The 21150-nt window shown below is 45.2% G+C and overlaps 1 protein-coding gene across 3 annotated transcripts in view; it reads right to left on the bottom strand.

Moving 5' to 3' along the window:
* The window catches only part of mtbp (MDM2 binding protein), a 113109-nt gene that overhangs the window by 66499 nt on the left and 25460 nt on the right, over positions 1 to 21150 (bottom strand). For 2 of the 3 annotated variants that reach the window (XM_073050242.1, XM_073050249.1), the window contains exon 4: positions 11547 to 11698. The exons of the other annotated variant lie outside the window; for it this stretch is intronic. In XM_073050242.1, coding sequence (XP_072906343.1) covers positions 11547 to 11698 — 152 coding nt within the window. The remainder of the gene's footprint in view (positions 1 to 11546; positions 11699 to 21150) is intronic. 3 annotated transcript variants of the gene reach the window in all.

The following is a 21150-nucleotide window of genomic DNA, read 5'->3' as shown; positions in this document are numbered from 1 at the left end:
CTCAGATTATATTTCCAACTTGAGGCCCTTTATTTGGGCTGATTGTATTTTAATTACATAAAATGCTTTTGTCAAACTTTCAAAATAATTCAACCAAGAAAACACTGTAACTAACATATCAAACAGGTCACAGCAGCATCGAGCTCATCCAATAACACCTTGAATAAGCGGTGCTGAAGCGCTTTTACTCGAATCAAGTTTATCAGTTTGACCACCAGTGTCATTACATGAGAAAAGTCCACGGCCTTCCCGGCCAAGGCCTGTTGATGATAACACAGTGATAATCCAGGAAGTCGGGAAAATCAGGGGCATTACAGCACAGTGCTATAAAACCAACGCGCATACCGCGCATTGCTGGGGCCCCATCAGTAGTGATTGCCATCAGTTTATGAATGGGGATGTCATTTTCACAGACATTATTTTTAACTCATTGTAAATATCCTCACCTCTTGCTCTCTCCTTTAAGTGCAAAAGAGTGAGGAAGTCCTCCTTTGTTGTAAAATCCCGGAAAGCCATTCTGACAAATAGAACAAGCTGAGCTGTTTACATTACATCCAGGGATTCATCAAACTGTCGTGAAAAAATATTCACAGAGTGACAAGTCCTTTCACACTTGTCGATCCACGTCCTCTGAGCAGCGTGTTTGCTGGGCCTTCAACCCCGATTTCAGCTCCTCAACTTTCCTGGTATTGGTAAACTGTTACTGAGACACTAGTATAAGTTTCAGGGGTACGCAAGCTAATGACACCACTGTTTTTGTTTCCTATTTCTTTTACATTTGGGGAACTTTGGAATTTAAAGGGGGGGGAGTGTTGTAATGTGAACATTATAAATATAAATTAATACCAATTAGGATTATGGTAATATAGCAATACTCCCACTACGGAAAACTGTTCGTAAAGAGAGATTGTTTCCGGGGTTGCGGGGTTTTCCTTCCGGTCTTTTCAGCCCGGTGCACATTAGTGAAAATCTCTGTATGTGAATATTGTTTTACTGTCCTAGATAAAGTTGTTCCTTTTGGGCATGAAGTTGTTGAGTAGTCCTTATTCAAAGTAGAAGTTACTACATATTTGCATCAAAAGGTTTATCAGGCATAATGTATTTATGTTTTTTTTTCGGGATCTACTAAAAGTCTCAAAGATCGACCAGTCGATCACGATTGACTGGTTGGCGACCACTAGTGTATGTTAATCAGAATCCGAATCAGGTTTATTATCAACAGCATGTGACATGAAATTTGCTAACTTAGCAGCAGTTCAATGCAATACATAATCTAGCAGAGAAAAAAGTAATAAAAAATAAAATAAAACAAGTAAATCAATTACATATACTGAGTAGATTAAAAAAACATGCAAAAACAGAAATACTGTATATTTTTTAAAAAAGTGAGTTAGTGTCCAAAGCTTCAAAGTCCATTTAAGAATCGGATGGCAGAGGGGAAGAAGCTGTTCCTGAATCGCTGAGTGTGTACCTTCAGGCTTCTGTACCGCCTACCTGATGGTAACAGTGACAAAAGGGCATGCTCTTAATAATGAACTCTGCCTTTCTGAGACACTGCTCCCTAAAGATGTATGGGTACTTTGTAGGCTAGTGCCCAAGATGGAGCTGTCTAGATTTACAACCTTCTGCAACTTCTTTCGGTCCTGTGCAGTAGCGCCTCTATACCAGACAGTGATGCAGCCTGTCAGAAAGCTATTTACTGTACAACTATAGAAGTTTTTGAGTGTATTTGTTGACATGCCAAATCTCTTCAAACTCCTAATGAAGTATAGCTGCTGTCATCAATATGTTGGGAGCAGGTTAGATCCTCAGAGATCTTGACACCCTGGAACCTAAAGCTGCTCACTCTCTCCACTTCTGATCCCTCTATGATGCGAGGAGGATTTGTTATCACCAATCCACACAGACTGTGGTCCTCTGGTTAGGAAGTCGAGGATTCAATTGCAGAGGGAGGTACAGAGACCCGGGTTCTGCAACTTCTTAATCAGGATTGTGGGAATGATGGTATTAAATGCTGAGCCATAATTGATGAACAGCATCTTGACATAAGTGTTTGTGTTGTCTAGGTGGTCTAAAGCCATGTGGAGAGCCATTGAGATTGCATCTGTTGTTGACCTATTGTGGCAATAGGCAAATTGCAATCAGTCCAGGTCCTTGCTGAGCAGGAGTTCAGTCTAGTCATAACCAACCTCTCAATGCAACCTTAGATTCAATTATGGCAACTCACCATCTAGATGGCTGTTCATTCAATAGCCTTAGGATTCCCATTTGTTTCAAAATCCAACTGCAGTGCAAGACCTGACTAGAATAATCAACACTAATTTGCAGAGGAGAGTACAAGGAGCATTACACTGTCAGATACAAGATGTTAAACCAAGGGCCATCTCCAAAATATAAGTGTAACTAAATCCATAGCTGGGACTAATAATGCAGTTTGCCTATCGTCACAATAGGTCAATAGCAGACGCAATCTCCATGGCTCTTCACACGGCTTTAGACCACCTAGACAACCTAGACAATTAAATACTGAGCTATAGTCGATGAACAGCATCCTGACGTAGGTGTTCATCAGGATGCTGTTCATCGACTATAGCTCAGTATTTAATACCATCATTCCCACAATCCTGATTAAGAAGTTGCAGAACCCAGGCCTCTGTACCTCCCTCTGCAATTGGATCCTCAACTTCCTAACTGGAAGACCAGTGTGTGCAGATTGGTGATAACATATCCTCTTTGCTGACGATCAACACTGGCGCACCTCAGGGATGTGTGCTTAGCCCACTGCTCTACTTTCTGTATACACATGACTGTGTGGCTAGTGTAACACTTACCCAACAGGCTGGTATATGTCTAGGGGAAAAAGAAATCCAGCCACACACCAACCCCGCCTCCCGTTCACGCAGGTGCTGTGAGAATCGAGTTTATGCCTCGCGCCCCCGCCGGCAGTATCAAACTCACAACAAATACCGGTATGACATACACTTTAAAGAGTTTACTAAAATTAAAAGAGTATTAGGCAGTACAATATATATATATATATATATATACACACACACAAGAAAAAAACAAAAGGCGCCAACTTATCAAAGTTCAGTCAGTTTAGTGCACATCGGTGGAGCTCATCCAGCGAACCATTCGACTCCTAGGTGGTCGTCCTCCCGAAACTCCCACTTCGGACTCCCCGGTGGTCTCCCGAGCGCACGTCCTCCTTCCTCGGCGTCTCCCTCCGGACTCCCCAAGCCCGCGCAACCCCTCCCCCAAGGTCCCAGCCTCACAAAACACAATAACATTCCCCATTGATTAACAAGTGAATACAATTACCATATCAGCCATTCTAAAGTGAAACAACGGCAAGAGAAACTTTTAACAGACAAAGAAGCATTCCTACTCGTAACAAACCAAAGAAGCCCGAAGCATTCCTACTCGTAACAAACCAAAGAAGCCCTTTTTAGTAACATACACAGGACATTGTACATTCTCTCCCCACCAGCAAATGTCATGCCCTCATGGCATTACTAGAGTTCCCCAAAGCTTCTTGCAACACACAAAACCCAACCCAGGTGCAGAAAGCAGTGACATAACTACCCAGAGCAGTAGAAATCACACTCGGTTCTCCGGGTACCACATATGTCAACCGCTCCGGGGGGCGCCTAATCCTCTGAGATCTCCATATCCCTTCTGCCCCCCTGGGCTCCCTCTCCACCTGCGAACCCACTGTCTCGGACACCCCAGGTCTTCCTGACAGACCCTCACCCCCTTCCTCACGGGGGTCCTCCCTCACCTGAGATCTCTCCAGCTCACGCTCAGGCTCCACCCTCTCTCCCACTACTGTTGGCTGCCTCTCCATCTGGCCCTCAAGACCTTCCCTCCTCTCACCCAATTCAGTATGGGAAGGGCCAGGAGCCTCCTCTCCGGGTACTGGAGCACCAGCAAATGGGAACAGGGGCCACTCATCTGAGTCGTTCTCTTCCGAATCAGTAGCCATTTCCGGGCGAGGGACCCGTCCCCGCTCTTCAGCAGCGGTCTCTTCCCTTTCTCTGCACCCTCGCAGAGTCCTTGTACTGGGCGTAACCTCCCACTCTGGCTCCGTATCCACCTGCACCGCTTGACCCAGCGGCAGCAGGTGATTCCGATGGAGTACCTTGATAGGCCCTTTCCCATCCTCAGGTTTCACCCGGTAAACTGGCAGGTTCGGCATCTGGCTCTCTATTACATAGGGGCTGGCCGCCCATCAGTCTGCCAACTTGTGCTTACCAGGGAGTCCCAAATTCCGTAAAAGGATCCGGTCGCCCGGCAATAATTGAACAAACTTCACCTTTCGATCATACCGCATCTTATTCCTCTGATTTTGTTTGGTAGCCACCGCCTCGGCCAACTCGTACGCCCACTGTAACTCCCTCTTCAAGTCAGACACATACTTTAGATGGGACTTCCCGGGTAATTCACCCACTTCACCCCCAAAACACAAGTCAATGGGCAACCTCGCTTCCCGCCCGAACATCAGATAATAGGGCGAATATCCTGTAGCATCATTGCGAGTACAATTGTAACAGTGAACCAATTGTCCAATATGACGACTCCACCTGCTTTTCTGCCCAATCTCCAGCGTCCCAAGCATATCCAACAGGGTCCGGTTGAACCTCTCTGGCTGCGGATCTCCCTGTGGGTGATACGGGGTAGTCCTGGATTTCTCAACCCCAAGCATAGTCAGTAATTCATGGATAAGGCGGCTCTCAAAGTCCCGCCCCTGATCGCTATGGATTCGCCTGGGAAGGCCGTAATGAACAAAATACTTCTCCCATAACACCTTCGCCACTGTCGTCGCCTTCTGATCCTTAGTGGGAAATGCCTGAGCATAGCGAGTGTAATGATCGGTGATGACTAAGACATTCGCGGTGTTGCTGGTGTCAGGTTCAGTCGACAGAAAATCCATACATACCAGGTCCAGAGGTCCCGCACTCTGCAAGTGCGACAGTGGAGCCGCCAACGCGGACAGGGTCTTCCTCCGGATGCAACGACTGCAGCCCCTACAGTATTCTTCGACTTCCCCCCTCATCCGGGGCCAGTAGAACCGGGCTTTGAGTAATCCATAGGTCTTTTCCACCCCCAAGTGTCCAGAATCATCATGTAGGGCCTGGAGTACAGCCTGCCGATACTCCTCCTGCAGGACCAGTTGCCAACAGTGGGGTTGGTCCGGAGGCGCCGTTACCCGGTACAAGATTTTATTCTTTAACTTCAACCGAGACCACTCCTTCAACAACAGGGGCACGAATGGCTGTTTCGCCTTCTCAGCCAACGCCCCATCCCCCCTCTCGACCGCTCTCCACACTGTACCAATGCCCGGGTCATTTTGCTGAGCAGCGGCCACTTGCCCCGGACTCAGTTCCGGCAACTGTTTAGTCCGTAGTGCGGTCAGGTCACAGTAAGCTAGGGGTATGGCGTCGTCAAAGCCCCCCAAATGGTCCACGGCTCGTTCCAGCCTCCCTCTTCCCTCGGCCTTCACGGTGATAGCAAACTGGCACATCGCCTTCACTCCAGGGGCAGGGACACTCTCCCACTCCTCATCCCTCTCCTGTTCCCCCGGCTCCCGACGAGACAAAGCATCCGCATCGACATTCTTGCTTCCTGGGCGGTACCTCAGGCTGAAATCATATACCGACAAGGCCGCCAGCCACCCATGTCCTGTGGCATCCAGCTTTGCCGAAGTCAAAATATAGGTGAGCGGATTGTTATCCGTTCGCACCTCAAACTTGGCTCCGTACAGGTAATCGCCCAACTTGTCCACCACCGCCCACTTCAGCGCCAGGAACTCCAACTTGTGAGTGGGATAGTTTCTCTCCGATGGCGACAAGCTTCGGCTGACAAAGGCTACCGGCCTCAATGCTTTGCCATGCTCCTGGTACAGAACAGCCCCAAGACCCTCTCGACTGGCATCCGTGTGCAGCACATATGGCTTCTGGGGATCGGCAAAAGCCAACACCGGGGCCTGGGTCAGTGCCCTTTTCAAAGATTGGAACGCCTCTTCACATTGATCATCCCATCTCGAGCCAAAAGGTTCCACCGGGTTCCAGTATCCTCCAGCGTCCTGCCTCTGGTCCCCCGTCCGTTTCTTTCCCACCGGGGGATAGCCACACAACAGCTGAGTCAACGGATGACACACTTTGGCGTATCCTTTCACAAATCGCCGGTAATACCCACAGAACCCCAAAAATGAGCGCAGAGCACCCACTTTCTGGGGTCTCGGCCAGGTGGTCACGGCCTCTATCTTGGTTGGATCAGTAGCCACTCCCTCTCGCGAAATGATATGACCAACGTAGTTAACCAACGACTTGCAGAACTGGCATTTGTCCAGGGAAAGCTTCAACCCTTCTTCATTAAGCCGGCCCAACACCTTCAACAGCCTCTCCTCATGTTCCTCCAGAGTCGATCCAAACACTATCAAATCGTCCAGGTACACCAGCACCTCTAACAGATTCATATCCCCCACAGTTCTCTCCATGAGCCTCTGGAAGGTGGCTGGGGCTCCCGATATGCCTTGGGGCATTCGTTCGAACTGAAAGAACCCCAGCGGGCAGATAAAAACGGTCTTCTCTTTATCGGCCGCACTCATTGGGATCTGGTAATACCCACTTCTTAAATCCAGCACACTGAACCACTTCGCACCAGTCAGGCAGGCCAGCGCATCCTCCACTCTTGGGACAGTATATTGATCAGGGACAGTTCGCCGATTCAACGTCCTGTAGTCAACACACATGCGCACTCGCCCATTCTTCTTCCGTGCCACCACTATTGGGGACGCATAAGGACTTCGGGACTCAGCTATGATTCCGGCCTCCTTCAACTTGCGCAGGTGCTGCCGCACGTCCTCAACATCTGCCGGAGCCAGCCGCCGGGATCTCTCTCTGAACGGGGTGTCCTCCGTCACCCGGATGGTGTGGCGAGTGCTTTTGGAGCAGCCAACATCAAACTCGCCCTGAGAAAAAACAGCTTCCATCTTCAGCATCTTCTCCACTAGTCTGTGTTTCCACTCCGGCGACACAGGGGAATCCCCGAAGTTAAAGACTTCAGCGGTCAGCTTCCTTCGATGCTCCGATCCCTCCCTGTTAGGGGTCCTCACCGGTGCGCTAGACATTACCGTCACTGGGAATAGATGTGCCAGCGGCATTCCCCTCTTAAAGGTGATGTCTCTTGCCGTGGTGTTCCTGACACTTATAGCTATACGCCTCGCATGTACCACCCCTGGTCTCTGCACTTCGGGCCTCACCAGCGCCCCCGCCGGAAATCGTGTCTCCCCTTCAAGATCGTCTGGGGCGTCTACTAACAGGGCTTCGCCCGTCGGCACTCCTGGGAATCTGGGGGTCCCCATCACGAGTGCTACCTCCCCGGGTCGGATCACCTTGGGCCTCGCCTGCGTAGACCACACCGTCCCGCGTTTACACTCCGGGTCCAGTCCTAGTGAGGCAACCCCTTCTTCGAACACTGCTCGAAACACTGGATGCACCGAGAGGGTCTCCAGAAAGTCTTCCCCCGCTTTCTCCTTACAAGCTCCCAGGAGCCGTCGCACAACGGGGGAATTAGTCCCCACCAGGAGGGCAGCACCACCAGTTTCCACCGGGTCAGGACACACCAACACCAACGTCTCAATAGCTTCGGACACTCCCACATCGCCCTCCGAGAACTCCAATCTCACCGATAGGTACCCATCGTACGGGTAGTCACCCTCGCTCACACCCCAAATCTGCAGGGCGTCAAATGGGGTTATGGGCAAATGCTTTAGATATTGGTGGTAGAAAGACCGGTACAATAAGGTCACCTGTGATCCCGTATCCAGAACGGCTTTTGCGTAAACTCCCTCTATCCGTAGACCCACACTGGCACGGGGTCCTACCAGCCCATCTGGAATACAGGGGTGGGCACCCGGTGGTCCCCTGGCTGATCTCTGGGAACGTGTTCCTCCAGAGGCTCCAGTCCGTTCCCTCACTGAGCCTCTCCTAAGTTTCCCGACACCTCTCCCTTCTTAGTCGCAGGGGGGCTTGTCCTCCGCGGAACTCCTTGTCTCTCACAATCCCACCTAAAGTGTCCCTCCTCTCCACAACTATAGCACACCCTCGGCCGCCCACAGTCCCGCCTGAAATGCCCCTCTTTCCCACAGTTAAAGCACACGCTGCCTGCCGCCCCTCCTCTCCCAGGACGACTCCCACTCCCAACCCACGGCACTGGTCGCCCCTGAGAGTGGGTGCCTCCCCTGTCCCTCCCCTCCAGAGGGGATTCTCTACCCCTCAGTGGGTTGTCATTCCTCCACCCAGCCACCACTTCCTGTATCACTGAGGGTTGCTCCCGTAGGCCCGCGCCCCTTTTCCGCCCCAACGCTCTCTCCTCCTCCCGCACCTCTCTAATCAGTTGCCCGAACGATGGAGGGGGGCCTTCCCTATAAGCCTGCCGGATAGTCCACGCCACCTTGTCCTCCTCCAGAGAGCCACTGAATAACTGACTCATCCTCACGCTAGCTACGACCGGTGCCTTCACTACCCCCTGGCGCCGCAGCCCCGAGAGCATCTCCTCCATCCTAAATATGTACTCGGAGAGCTTTTCCCCTCTCCATTGTTCCAGGCGTTGGAACTCTGCTAAAAGCAGCCAGGGTTCCCCTGACAACCCAAACGCTCCCTCCAAAACTTCTATACATTCCTCCACTGAGGCCCCAGACTTTTCAGCTTTCAACTCCCGAACTGTTTTGGCTGCTAAACCCCTCAAACTTCCCACCAATCGCTGCCGCTTCTCCTCCTCCGAGCCTGGCCACTCCTCTAACATCAAAGACGTATGCTCGATCCAGGTCTCATAGTCCACCTCCCCGTCTGGAGTAGGCTTGGCTCCGGAGAACACCCCCAGCTTCAGCCGTGGCCTCTCGGCCACTCCCACCAGGGAGTTAAGTGCGGCTGCCAGCTCCGAGGCTTCCACCCTACCTGGGGGGCGGGGCCTAGTCACGACCCCCTCCTCCCTCCTCCCTTTGCTAGTGCCTGCCACCTCTCCGGGGTTTTCCTCTAGCTCTAGCTCCTCCTCCAATGTCTCCTCATCCTCATCCTCGGAGAGGGTGTGGAGCCCCCACGGCCCCTCCTCCCCCGGTACACTGACCGTCGCCGGCAGTTCCAACGTCCTGACGTCAGCACTCGTACTAACCAACACCCAGCTAGACTCCATCACTTTACCACACCGTCTAGCTACCAATTCTACCTGCCCCATACCCTTCACTAAACTTAACCCCCGCACTACCGCGTCTCCCGAAACTCGAAAATCCACTCCGCTCACTACGCATGCGTACTGTGCCGGTACACCTTCAAATCGGCACCAGCGAACAATTTTCTCTCTCTCCATTTCCCTCACTACCTGCGCGATTCCACAGCCCCCTGACAATCCAATCCGGGACGAGCACCCCACAAATGTAACACTTACCCAACAGGCTGGTATATGTCTAGGGGAAAAAGAAATCCAGCCACACACCAACCCCGCCTCCCGTTCACGCAGGTGCTGTGAGAATCGAGAATCGCCGGCAGTATCAAACTCACAACAAATACCGGTATGACATACACTTTAAAGAGTTTACTAAAATTAAAAGAGTATTAGGCAGTACAACATATATATATATATATACAAGAAAAAAACAAAAGGCGCCAACTTATCAAAGTTCAGTCAGTTTAGTGCACATCGGTGGAGCTCATCCAGCGAACCATTCGACTCCTAGGTGGTCGTCCTCCCGAAACTCCCACTTCGGACTCCCCGGTGGTCTCCCGAGCGCACGTCCTCCTTCCTCGGCGTCTCCCTCCGGACTCCCCAAGCCCGCGCAACCCCTCCCCCAAGGTCCCAGCCTCACAAAACACAATAACATTCCCCATTGATTAACAAGTGAATACAATTACCATATCAGCCATTCTAAAGTGAAACAACGGCAAGAGAAACTTTTAACAGACAAAGAAGCATTCCTACTCGTAACAAACCAAAGAAGCCCGAAGCATTCCTACTCGTAACAAACCAAAGAAGCCCTTTTTAGTAACATACACAGGACATTGTACACTAGGCATAGTTCAAATACCATCTACAAATTTGCTGACGATACAACCATTGTTGGTAGAATCTCAGGTGGTGACGAGAGGGTGTACAGGAGTGAGATATGCCAACTAGTGGAATGGTGCCACAGCAACAACCTGGCACTCAATGTCAGCAAGATGAAAGAGCTGATTGTGGACTTCAGGAAGGGTAAGTCGAAGGAACACATACCAATCCTCATAGAGGGATCAGAAGTAGAGAGAGTGAGCAGCTTCAGCTTCAAGATCTCTGAGGACCTAACCTGGTCCCAACATATTGATGCAATCAAAAAGAAAGCAAGACAGCTGCTATACTTTATTAGGAGCTTGAAGCAATTTGACATGTCAACAAATACGCTCAAAAACTTGTATAGTTGTACCGTGGAGAGCATTCTGACAGGCTGCATCACTGTCTGGTATGGAGGGGCTGCTGCACAGGACCGAAAGAAGCTGTAGAAGATTGTAAATCTAGTCAGCTCCATCTGGGGCACTAGCCTACAAAGTACCCAGGACATCTTTAGGAAGCAATATCTCAGAAAGGCAGCGTCCATTATTAAGGACCTCCAGCACCCAGGGCATGCCCTTTTCTCACTGTTACCATCAGGTAGGAGATACAGAAGCCTGAAGGCACACACTCAGCGATTCAGGAACAGCTTCTTCCCCTCTGCCATCCGATTCCTCAATGGACTTTGAAGCTTTGGACACTACCTCACTTTTTTTAAATAGAGTATTTCGGTTTTTGCACATTTTTAATAATCTATTCAATATACATAATTGATTTACTTGTTTATTTATGTTTTATTGTATTTATTATTCTTATTTTCTCTCTCTCTCTCTCTGCTAGATTATGTACTGCATTGAACTGCTGCTGCTAAGTTAACAAATTTCACGTCACATACTGGTGATAATAAACCTGATTCTGATTCTGAATACCCAGTAGGTGGAAAGGACAAATCTTAATGGGCAGAATAGCATTATCTGTTGAAGACACCAGAGACTGAAGGTGCTGAAAACTGGAGCAACAACCATTGTGCTGGAGGAACTCAGCAGCATCTGTGGGATCTAGAAGGGTGGGGGAGGCATTATCAATATTTCAAGTTGAGACCCTGCATCGGCACTAAAAACATAGAGAAAATGGCCACTATAAAGAGGAGAGAGGAGATTGATTTCTGGACCACTCCTCTCCCCTTAGCTGGCTTGATCTGCACCTAAAACCTTCACCTTCTTTCAGGATATCAATCACCTCCGGCCCCATCTCATCACTCACCCTCTGTTCTTTATACTGGCCAGTTTCCCTCTCAGTCAGCCTACATAGAGCAGCTTCACCCTGAGTTTCAACAGCAGATTGTTTGCTGCTGAAATAATATATTCTGTGAATGTTTAATCATTCATTGACCTAATCAAAGATATGCAGCATTCAGAATATTGTGAGCCATTTGCGGCAACAATGAAATGTGGAACAATACTTACTCAGACAAGGGTGGCAAATCTTTCACATCACTGTCCTCTTCTTCACAAGCATTTATATTATTCAGGCATTCTTGTATTAATGTTGGTACAGATTCCTCACAGTCAGTGGCCTGTGCGTTGGAACTAATTTCTTCCCAATCTGTACTACAGAACTTGAAAGAAAATAATAAACAATAGTGATCTTAAGATACATCCAGGAAGATGGGCTCTGAGGGTTTTGATATTGCTTGTTACACACTACTTTGATTTTACTCAGAATTTTCCACAGGGATGTGTACTCAAAACATTGGTCTCTACTCTGATCTAGGTCTGACTAAGGTGCCCACTAAGGTTCAGGGATCTCTGTATCACAGGTTTCACTTGGCCAGATTAATTTCATTCTGGCATCAGCAAATACAGTATTGACTGTAACGTCATCAAAAGATTGAGTGGTCAATCAAAGTGAAGAGTTCTCAGAGAGAGAAAGAACTAGGAAGTAAGAAGCAGATCCTATTACTCACTTTTTATAATTTTACAGGAAGTGAAATAAAGCTAGGGAACATACATGGTATTAGTTTAAGGTACAGACAGTCCCCTTTATGATAGGATTACACTCCTGAAAACTGTCCACAACAGAACTTTTTGTAAACCAGAAAAAACAAAGGCCACGTGGGAGGGGATCATAGAAATAGCTGTGACCAGAGAGGGAGTAGGTATGAGAAGAGCAGCTGCCAGCTGGCCTCAAGGACTCAGTAAGACTGCTCAGTGCTTCAGGTTTTGTTTGGCTCATCCCAACTCCTGATTGTTGCAATTAAGAGGGGTGGGATGTGAAAGGAGAAGGCATGTGCAAAATGAGACATTCCCATCCAGTAGATGTCTACAGCCTCCCAATATGTGTCAGATCCAATACTCTCCATATTTCCAGTCTCCTGAACAGGATGTCCATTATTCAAGTGTAGGATTTTGCAAATAAAACATGTGAGACTCATTTTATGTGCTTAACATAAGCCACAGCCTTTACTTCTATTATGAACAAGCCAAAAGCAGTTGCCTTGCACTGACATTATTACGCAAGACACCATCTTTTAAAGTGAATACAACAACTCAATGACAGTGTTTGTGAATTATGTAGAATGGTTTCTATTATGAACAATATATCTGTCACCAATGACATTACCCTTGTTACGTACCCGTGACACGTGACAGTGGTACCCTTGTCACGTGACTGGGGTTGAAGTTATACTGGACATGAGGTAATGGTGGAGTGATGTCATTTTCCCGCCAGTAGAGGTCATGTGACAGGTTTTTTCTACAGGGTATAAAAGGAAGACCCACCCTGTCAGGTGGGGCAGTTCGTGGCTGGATTTGCCAAGATGACTTCATGTTACTGTGTGATTTAATGTGATGACACAGTTTAGTTAAAAATGAAGTTTTATATAATGCCTAAAGTTTAAAAGGTCAGAGCCAACGGGTTCTTTGCTGATGGAGAGTGAAGTTTGGAAGATAGACATCGAGAAGAACCGATTTTCGACGATGGATTGACTTCGACCTTGTGTGATCCTCATTCGGAAGGATTTCGTTTACTATTCTCACGATAGTCTCCGCTGGAAAAAACGGGAGATTGAGAATATTGTGGAAGGAAGGTCAGTCACTTTAAGCTGTTATATTTAATAAAATTCGACGTGGGAGTTCGACGCTGGGAATCGAAGGACATCGACGTGGAAGAGAATTTACATCGTTTTAAAAAAGTCTCTCCTTTTAAAAGTACCGTGAGGTTTTGAACTGTCGGCATATCGCTTTAAAGAACTCTTTTTTTTTCAATACTGCTTTAAAGACTGTTTGGGACTGCAAAGCTATTAAGGACTGTTTGAGCAGCTGCCAGCAGCTGAGCTCAGATCATTGTTTGGGTTTGTTTACATTTGAAGGGGGTTTGTTATCAGTGTTTAATAAACGTGTTATTTGTTATAAAACCCTTCGTCTAACTCATCTATAATTATTGTTGCCTGAATACGTAACATAAATATGGGGGCTCGTCCGGGATCGAATTGTTTGAGTTTAATAAGCTTTTTGAATTTTGAATCGGTGTTTTGGTAACGGGGATTGCTCAATTTTTTTTTGTTTGATTGGCTTGTGAGTGGTATTCGGCAACGATGAATATTGATGAGTTTCTGGATTCGCCAGTCGCGGACTTGTTAGCGAAGGCGAAAAAAACTGAAGTCTCTGAACTTGCTAATCGGTTGCATCTTAAAGGGATTTTGCCAACTACATCAAAAGCTGTAATACAGAGAAAGATCGCATCACATTTTGTGGCTTCGGGTCATTTTGAAGAATCGATTTTAGAATCGTTTCCAATAAGTAATCTGGAGATGCAGTTGCAAATTGAACAAATGAGGTTGGAACAAAGTAAAGCAGAGTTAGAGAGGTGTAAATTGGAATCTGAGCAGAAGAAAAGAGAATTTGAATATGCAATGGTGAATTTAAGGTCTGAGAATCAGTCTTCTGATTCTAGAAAACCGTTTGTTGCTAGCCAAGAAATTAAATTGGTCCCTCCATTTAGTGAAACAGAAGTGGAGAGATATTTTCAACATTTTGAAACTATTGCTCGGATGTCAGAGTGGCCGAAAGATAAATGGTCAGTGTTATTACAGAGTGTAATCAAAGGCAAGGCACAACAGGTTTACACAGCTTTAACTGCTGCGCAAGCATTAGATTATGATATTGTGAAAGAGAATATTCTCAAATCGTATGAATTGGTCCCAGAAGCGTACAGGGAAAGATTCAGGAGTTTGAAAAAGTCTGTGGAAAAGACTTATGTGGAATTTGCCTATGATAAAGCTATGTGTTTTGAGAGATGGGTTTCTTCTAAAAATGTAAATGGGGACTATGAGACATTGAGAGAGCTGATTTTAATGGAGGAATTTAAAAGAAGCATTCCTGTTGAAGTAAGGACCTACTTAAATGAGAGGGATACTGATAAATTGCAGGACTGTGCTAGATTAGCTGATGAGTATGTTTTAATCCATAAGAATAAATTTCCTCAGGGTAGAATTTTTAAGAGGAAGAATAATATGGAGACTCAAGGTAAATCAGAAATTAAATTAGAGGTTAATGAGAGAGGTAAGGAGGAAGGAAAACCTGTGAAGGAAAGACAGTTTGGTCTTATTTGTAACTATTGTAAGAAGCCTGGCCATGTAATAGCTAACTGTTTCAAATTGAAAAAGAAAGAGAAGGAAGCAGTTACAGATGCTTGTGTGCAACATACTGAAGCACCTGTAAAGTTACAGGGTTTGGTAAACACAAATGAGGATTTGTTAGAGTCTGACAAAGTTAGAAAGGGATATGATCATTTTATAACTGAAGGGTTTGTATCCTTGAAAGAAGGATCTACTCTGGTGCCAATAAAAATTCTTAGGGATACTGGAGCTTCTCAATCACTGATGTTAGATAGTGTGTTGAAGTTTAATGAAGAGAGTGATACTGGTGAGGTAAATTACATAAGAGGTGTTGGAAGTGATTTTATGCCTGTACGTTTACATGAAGTAAATTTAAAGTCAGGGTTAGTTACAGGATTTGTTAAGGTAGGATTACAGCATAGCTTACCTGTGAAGGGTATTTCTTTATTGTTAGGTAATGACTTGGCAGGTGGACAAGTTTTTCCTGAAGTGCATTTGACAATGGAAGCAGAGGAACCAGAGGTGAATTCTAACACAGATTCTTCTTGTGTTGTGACTAGAGCGATGGCTAAAAAGATTGATGTGCAGAATGAGGTTGTTACTCATGACTGTTCAACTCAGGATTTGAGTTTTGAGGATGTGTCAGAGACTTTCTTACCTTCGTTGTTTGAACAAGATTCTGGGAGTAAGTCTGACTATGAAGATTTATCTCTGTCTCGGAAGGAGATGATAGCAGAGCAGAATAGAGATCCTGAGATTATAAAATTAAGGGAACAAGCTTTACTAGGTAGTGAAATTGAGAAGGTGTCAGTAGGATATTACTTGGAAAAAGGAGTGTTGATGAGGAAGTGGAGGTCGCCTACAATTCCTGCAAGTGAGGAATGGAATGTTGTTTACCAGGTGGTTGTTCCTAAAGTTTATCGGAATGAGATTTTGACTTTAGCTCATAGTGTGCCTTTAGGTGGACATCAAGGGGTAAGGAAAACTGTGGACAAGATTTTAAAACATTTTTACTGGCCTGGTTTAAGAAAAGATGTGGCGATGTTTTGTAAGACGTGCCATACTTGTCAAATTGTGGGTAAACCAAATCAGGTTACACCAGTAGCTCCATTACAACCTATTCCAGCATTTGGTGAACCGTTTTCTAAAGTTATTGTAGATTGTGTTGGTCCATTACCAAAGACAAAAACTGGTTATCAGTATTTGTTGACTATCATGTGTACTTCATCTAGGTTTCCAGAGGCAGTACCACTTAGGAATATAAAAGCTAAAACTGTGACGAAGGCTCTTATAAAATTCTTTACTTATTTTGGATTGCCTAAGGAAGGGTAGTAATTTTATGTCTGGATTGTTTCAACAGATAGTTTATAAATTGGGAGCTAAGCAAATTACTTCGTCTGCATACCATCCAGAATCGCAAGGTGCCTTGGAGAGGTTTCATTCTACTCTCAAGAATATGATTAGGACATACTGTGTGGAGAATGAAAGTGACTGGGATGAGAGTATAAGCTTACTTTTATTTGCAGTAAGGGAATCGGTACAGGAATCTTTAGGTTTTAGTCCATTTGAACTTGTGTTTGGACATAGAGTTAGAGGACCTTTAGCTTTATTGAAGGAACAGTGGATTAGTAAGGAAGTGCATACTAATTTGTTGGACTATGTTTTGAAATTTAAGGACAGGTTACATAAAGCTTGTAGCTTAGCCAAGGAAAATTTGAAGTTGGCTCAGGAGAAAATGAAGACTTGGTATGATAAGGAAGCTAGGATGAGGATGTTTAAGCCTGGAGATAAGGTGTTGGTTCTTTTCCCAGTGCAGACAAATCCTTTACAAGCTAGATTTCATGGACCTTATGAAATTGTGTCTAGAGTTAATGATGTGGATTATGTAATAAAAACTCCAGATCGTAGAAGGTCAACACAACTTTGCCACATAAATATGATTAAACCATATTTTGAGAAACAATCTGATACTGTGACTGTTGTGGTTAGTGAGAATGAGTTGGATTTAACTGGGAACATGATAGATGATTCATCTGACTTTCATTCTAAATCTAACATTGTTTCTGTTAGGTTACCTAATTCGACTATTTTGGAAAATATGGACGAGAAATTAGCACATTTACAGCTAGAGCAGAAACAACAGATGAAGGAATTGATTTTTAAGTATAAGGATTTGTTTCCAGATGTTCCGAGAAGGACTACTATAGCTTCACATGATGTAGATGTTGGAGATGCCAAACCTATTAAACAACATCCATATAGAATGAACATGGAAAAATGTGAACTTGCTGAGAAAGAAATTGAATACATGTTAGAGAATGATATTATTAGACATTCTAACTCGAATTGGAGTTCGCCATGTGTTATGGTGCCAAAACCTGATGGTAGTATTAGGTTTTGTACGGACTATAGGAAGGTGAATGCTGTAACGAAGACAGATGCCTATCCAATTCCTAGAGTAGATGATTGTGTAGATAAGGTTGGAAAAGCAAAGTTCCTTACAAAGATTGATTTATTGAAAGGGTATTGGTGTGTTCCATTAACGGACAGAGGTAGAGAGATTTCTGCATTTGTAACTCCATCTGGGTTATATGAGTATAATGTTCTTCCATTTGGGATGAAGAATGCCCCAGGTACTTTTCAGAGGATGATTAATTCTGTGATTCAGGGATTGAAAGATACTGATGCTTATATTGATGATTTAGTGACAGGAAGTGATACTTGGGAAGCACACATTATTGCGGTGGAGAAATTGTTTGAAAAGCTTTCAAAAGCTAACTTGACTATTAATTTAGCCAAGAGTGAATTTGGACATGCTACTGTGACTTACCTTGGTTATGTTGTAGGTCAAGGTAAGGTAGCTCCTGTTCAGGCAAAAGTTCAGGCAATTTTGGAAATTCCCACTCCAACGGGGAAAAAAACTCTCAGAAGGTTTTTGGGAATGGTAGGATATTACCGAAAATTTTGTAAGAATTTTGCTAATGTTGCCCTTCCATTAACTAACCTTCTGCAGAAGAATGTGAGGTTTGTATGGACAGTGTTTTGTCAGAAAGCATTTGAAAAATTGAAAACAATGATATGTGAACAACCTGTGCTTAAGGCACCTGACTTTGAAAAACCTTTTTCATTAGCTGTAGATGCTAGTGATGAAGCTGCGGGAGCAGTATTGATGCAGAGGAATGAGGGTGATGAGGTTGATCATCCAGTAGCTTACTTTTCTAAGAAATTTAATAAGCATCAAAGAAACTATTCAACAATAGAGAAAGAATTGTTATCTCTTGTTTTAGCTTTGGAATATTTTGAGGTATATGTTGGTACAACTCAAAAACCACTTATTGTTTACACTGATCATAATCCGTTAGTTTTTCTGAGTAAGATGAAAAACAAAAACAGAAGATTGTTAAATTGGAGTTTGATGTTACAAGAGTACAATATTGTGATAACTCATATTAAAGGTAAAGATAATGTGGTTGCTGATTGTCTATCTCGATGTTGAATGTACAATGTTTTTTTTTGGAGTGGTTTTTTTTATTGTAACACTCCTACTGTATTGTATATTGTGTATGTTATATAATTTATACCTTTGTTTTTTTTTGGGTTTTTTTTTGTTGTAAGTAATTGTTACAATTTTTGTTCTTGTCAGACCAAAAATGTTTTTTTTGGAGGGAGGTGTTACGTACCCGTGACACGTGACAGTGGTACCCTTGTCACGTGACTGGGGTTGAAGTTATACTGGACATGAGGTAATGGTGGAGTGATGTCATTTTCCCGCCAGTAGAGGTCATGTGACAGGTTTTTTCTACAGGGTATAAAAGGAAGACCCACCCTGTCAGGTGGGGCAGTTCGTGGCTGGATTTGCCAAGATGACTTCATGTTACTGTGTGATTTAATGTGATGACACAGTTTAGTTAAAAATGAAGTTTTATATAATGCCTAAAGTTTAAAAGGTCAGAGCCAACGGGTTCTTTGCTGATGGAGAGTGAAGTTTGGAAGATAGACATCGAGAAGAACCGATTTTCGACGATGGATTGACTTCGACCTTGTGTGATCCTCATTCGGAAGGATTTCGTTTACTATTCTCACGATAGTCTCCGCTGGAAAAAACGGGAGATTGAGAATATTGTGGAAGGAAGGTCAGTCACTTTAAGCTGTTATATTTAATAAAATTCGACGTGGGAGTTCGACGCTGGGAATCGAAGGACATCGACGTGGAAGAGAATTTACATCGTTTTAAAAAAGTCTCTCCTTTTAAAAGTACCGTGAGGTTTTGAACTGTCGGCATATCGCTTTAAAGAACTCTTTTTTTTTCAATACTGCTTTAAAGACTGTTTGGGACTGCAAAGCTATTAAGGACTGTTTGAGCAGCTGCCAGCAGCTGAGCTCAGATCATTGTTTGGGTTTGTTTACATTTGAAGGGGGTTTGTTATCAGTGTTTAATAAACGTGTTATTTGTTATAAAACCCTTCGTCTAACTCATCTATAATTATTGTTGCCTGAATACGTAACACCCTACACAGGCTACCCCAAAAATCACCAAAACAGGCATTGTGAATCTGGCTGGAGCTTGGATCCTACGTGCTCCAGTTGGAGTAACAGCAGGCTCATTTAGGGGTGTACTGACACGTGCATGGTCATGTCGTGATGTAGAGGGCATGGTACTGGAACTATTCAGGTCTTGGTGGATGGGTTTAAGGCAATCTACCAAAATACATTGGGGCAGACAGTGGGGGGAGCTGTGTGGCCTTGGCCGTAGCGAGGGTTAGGCCTCAAGCCGTGGTGTTGCCTGTTTACAGCCACCCAGGAGAGAAGCATCAGAATCAGTGCACCCCACTGGAGGTGGTGTGGTGTGAAGTCCAAACTGGAGCCGGTGCTGCCCTATCAGTGTTCACTCAGCAGAAGACAAGCTGCAACAACATTCATGGACTCAGGGTCTTGTACTATTTTTTTTGTGGGATGGTATTTTACTGATATCTTATATCGTTATATGTGTGTTGTGCTGTGTGTGACTGTTGGTACTGTGTCTTGCACCTTGGTCCGGGAGTAACACTGTCTCATTTGGCTGTATTCACGGATATTCTTGTATGGTTGAATGACAATTGAACTTGAACTTTACATTCAAGTGTATCCTTCCCGTTCACAGTTAAAAGTCTTTTCGACCCAAAACATGGAACGGGCCATTGTCAGAGGGTGTAAGGGGGTGTTAATGTGTATCACGGCAGACAAAAACAAACGAGGTGGAGCATGGGTCAACTGGAACCCAAGAAATGTTGTACACCATGATTGGAGAAAGAAATAAGTGTAGAAGGATTGAGTTTACTGAGGAGGACACAACACTGCTGAGAAGCCAAGCAGGTGGTCATGGATTAAGAACAAAATCACCCGGCACCCAGAGCCGCTGCCCATACTCATTTGCGGAAGGCTGCAGGTCCTCTTTTGGAGCTGCTCTGAGCCCTACAGGACCCACGGAAGACACTTGTGCCAAGACTTGTCCATCAGGGAGACCTCAGTGCAGCCTTTAAGGAACAGTGAAACTGCTTGCACAGGTGTGGGTGTGGGTGATATGCAATTTAACCACCAAGGCTCTGAGCAACTGCGGCCCAGAGATCGGACTTGAATTGGGCACTGCAGGGAAGAAATATCAGATGCAATGCCAAACCAAGCGACCTAGGTATTGATGAATGCCCGAGCCACATCTGCAGCTGTCATCGACGCTAGAGGGACGACCTCTGGCCACATGCTGGTATAGTCCACCATGGTAAGCACCACACCCACAGCCTAGTTTGAGGTGCCAGTAGTGATGTCTACATTGGAAAAAAGTTGAATTTCCCCATGGGGATGAATAAAGTATCTATCTACAGGTGCAATGGGGTATGGGTGCACCAATAGGGTCATATTTGAAAGTGCTCTTCGCTGTCATCACCAAATGAGCTCTGGTCATATCCACTGACCACTCAAGCATGCGGTTAGGGGCACTAACGTTAAGGACACTAGATATGGAAAGCATAAGTTCAGCAGCTCACGAATGAAATGGTGATAGAAATTCACTACACCTAAAAACTCTCGCAGTGTTTTAGTAGTATGGGGCAGTGTAAAATCCATTACAGCCATGACGTTTGATGGTAGGGGCTGTTGCACCTTCTGCGAAGATGCAGTGGCTGACAAAGTCAATAGTAGACAAGCCGAACTGGAGGGGTTAATAATTAGCCTGGGTTGGCTTATGCACTTGAAAAGTGTACGGAGATGTGATAAGTATTCAGTTTTGGATGAGCTGGCGCTAAGTATGTCATCCAAGTAAATAAAAAGAAAATCTAATTCTTTTAACAGAGTCCATGAATCACTGGAAAGTCTGTGCTGTATTCTTCAGTCCAAACGGGATGCATAGAAACTTAAATAGGCCAAATGGGGTTATAACAGCAGTTCTCGGAGCACCCTCAGTGCACACAGGCAGCTGA

The sequence above is a fragment of the Hemitrygon akajei genome, chromosome 1, assembly GCF_048418815.1.
Source record: "Hemitrygon akajei chromosome 1, sHemAka1.3, whole genome shotgun sequence".
Lineage (NCBI taxonomy): Eukaryota > Metazoa > Chordata > Chondrichthyes > Myliobatiformes > Dasyatidae > Hemitrygon > Hemitrygon akajei.
The sequence above is the reverse complement of the archived record's forward strand: the minus strand, read 5'-3'. Positions and strand labels throughout refer to the sequence as shown.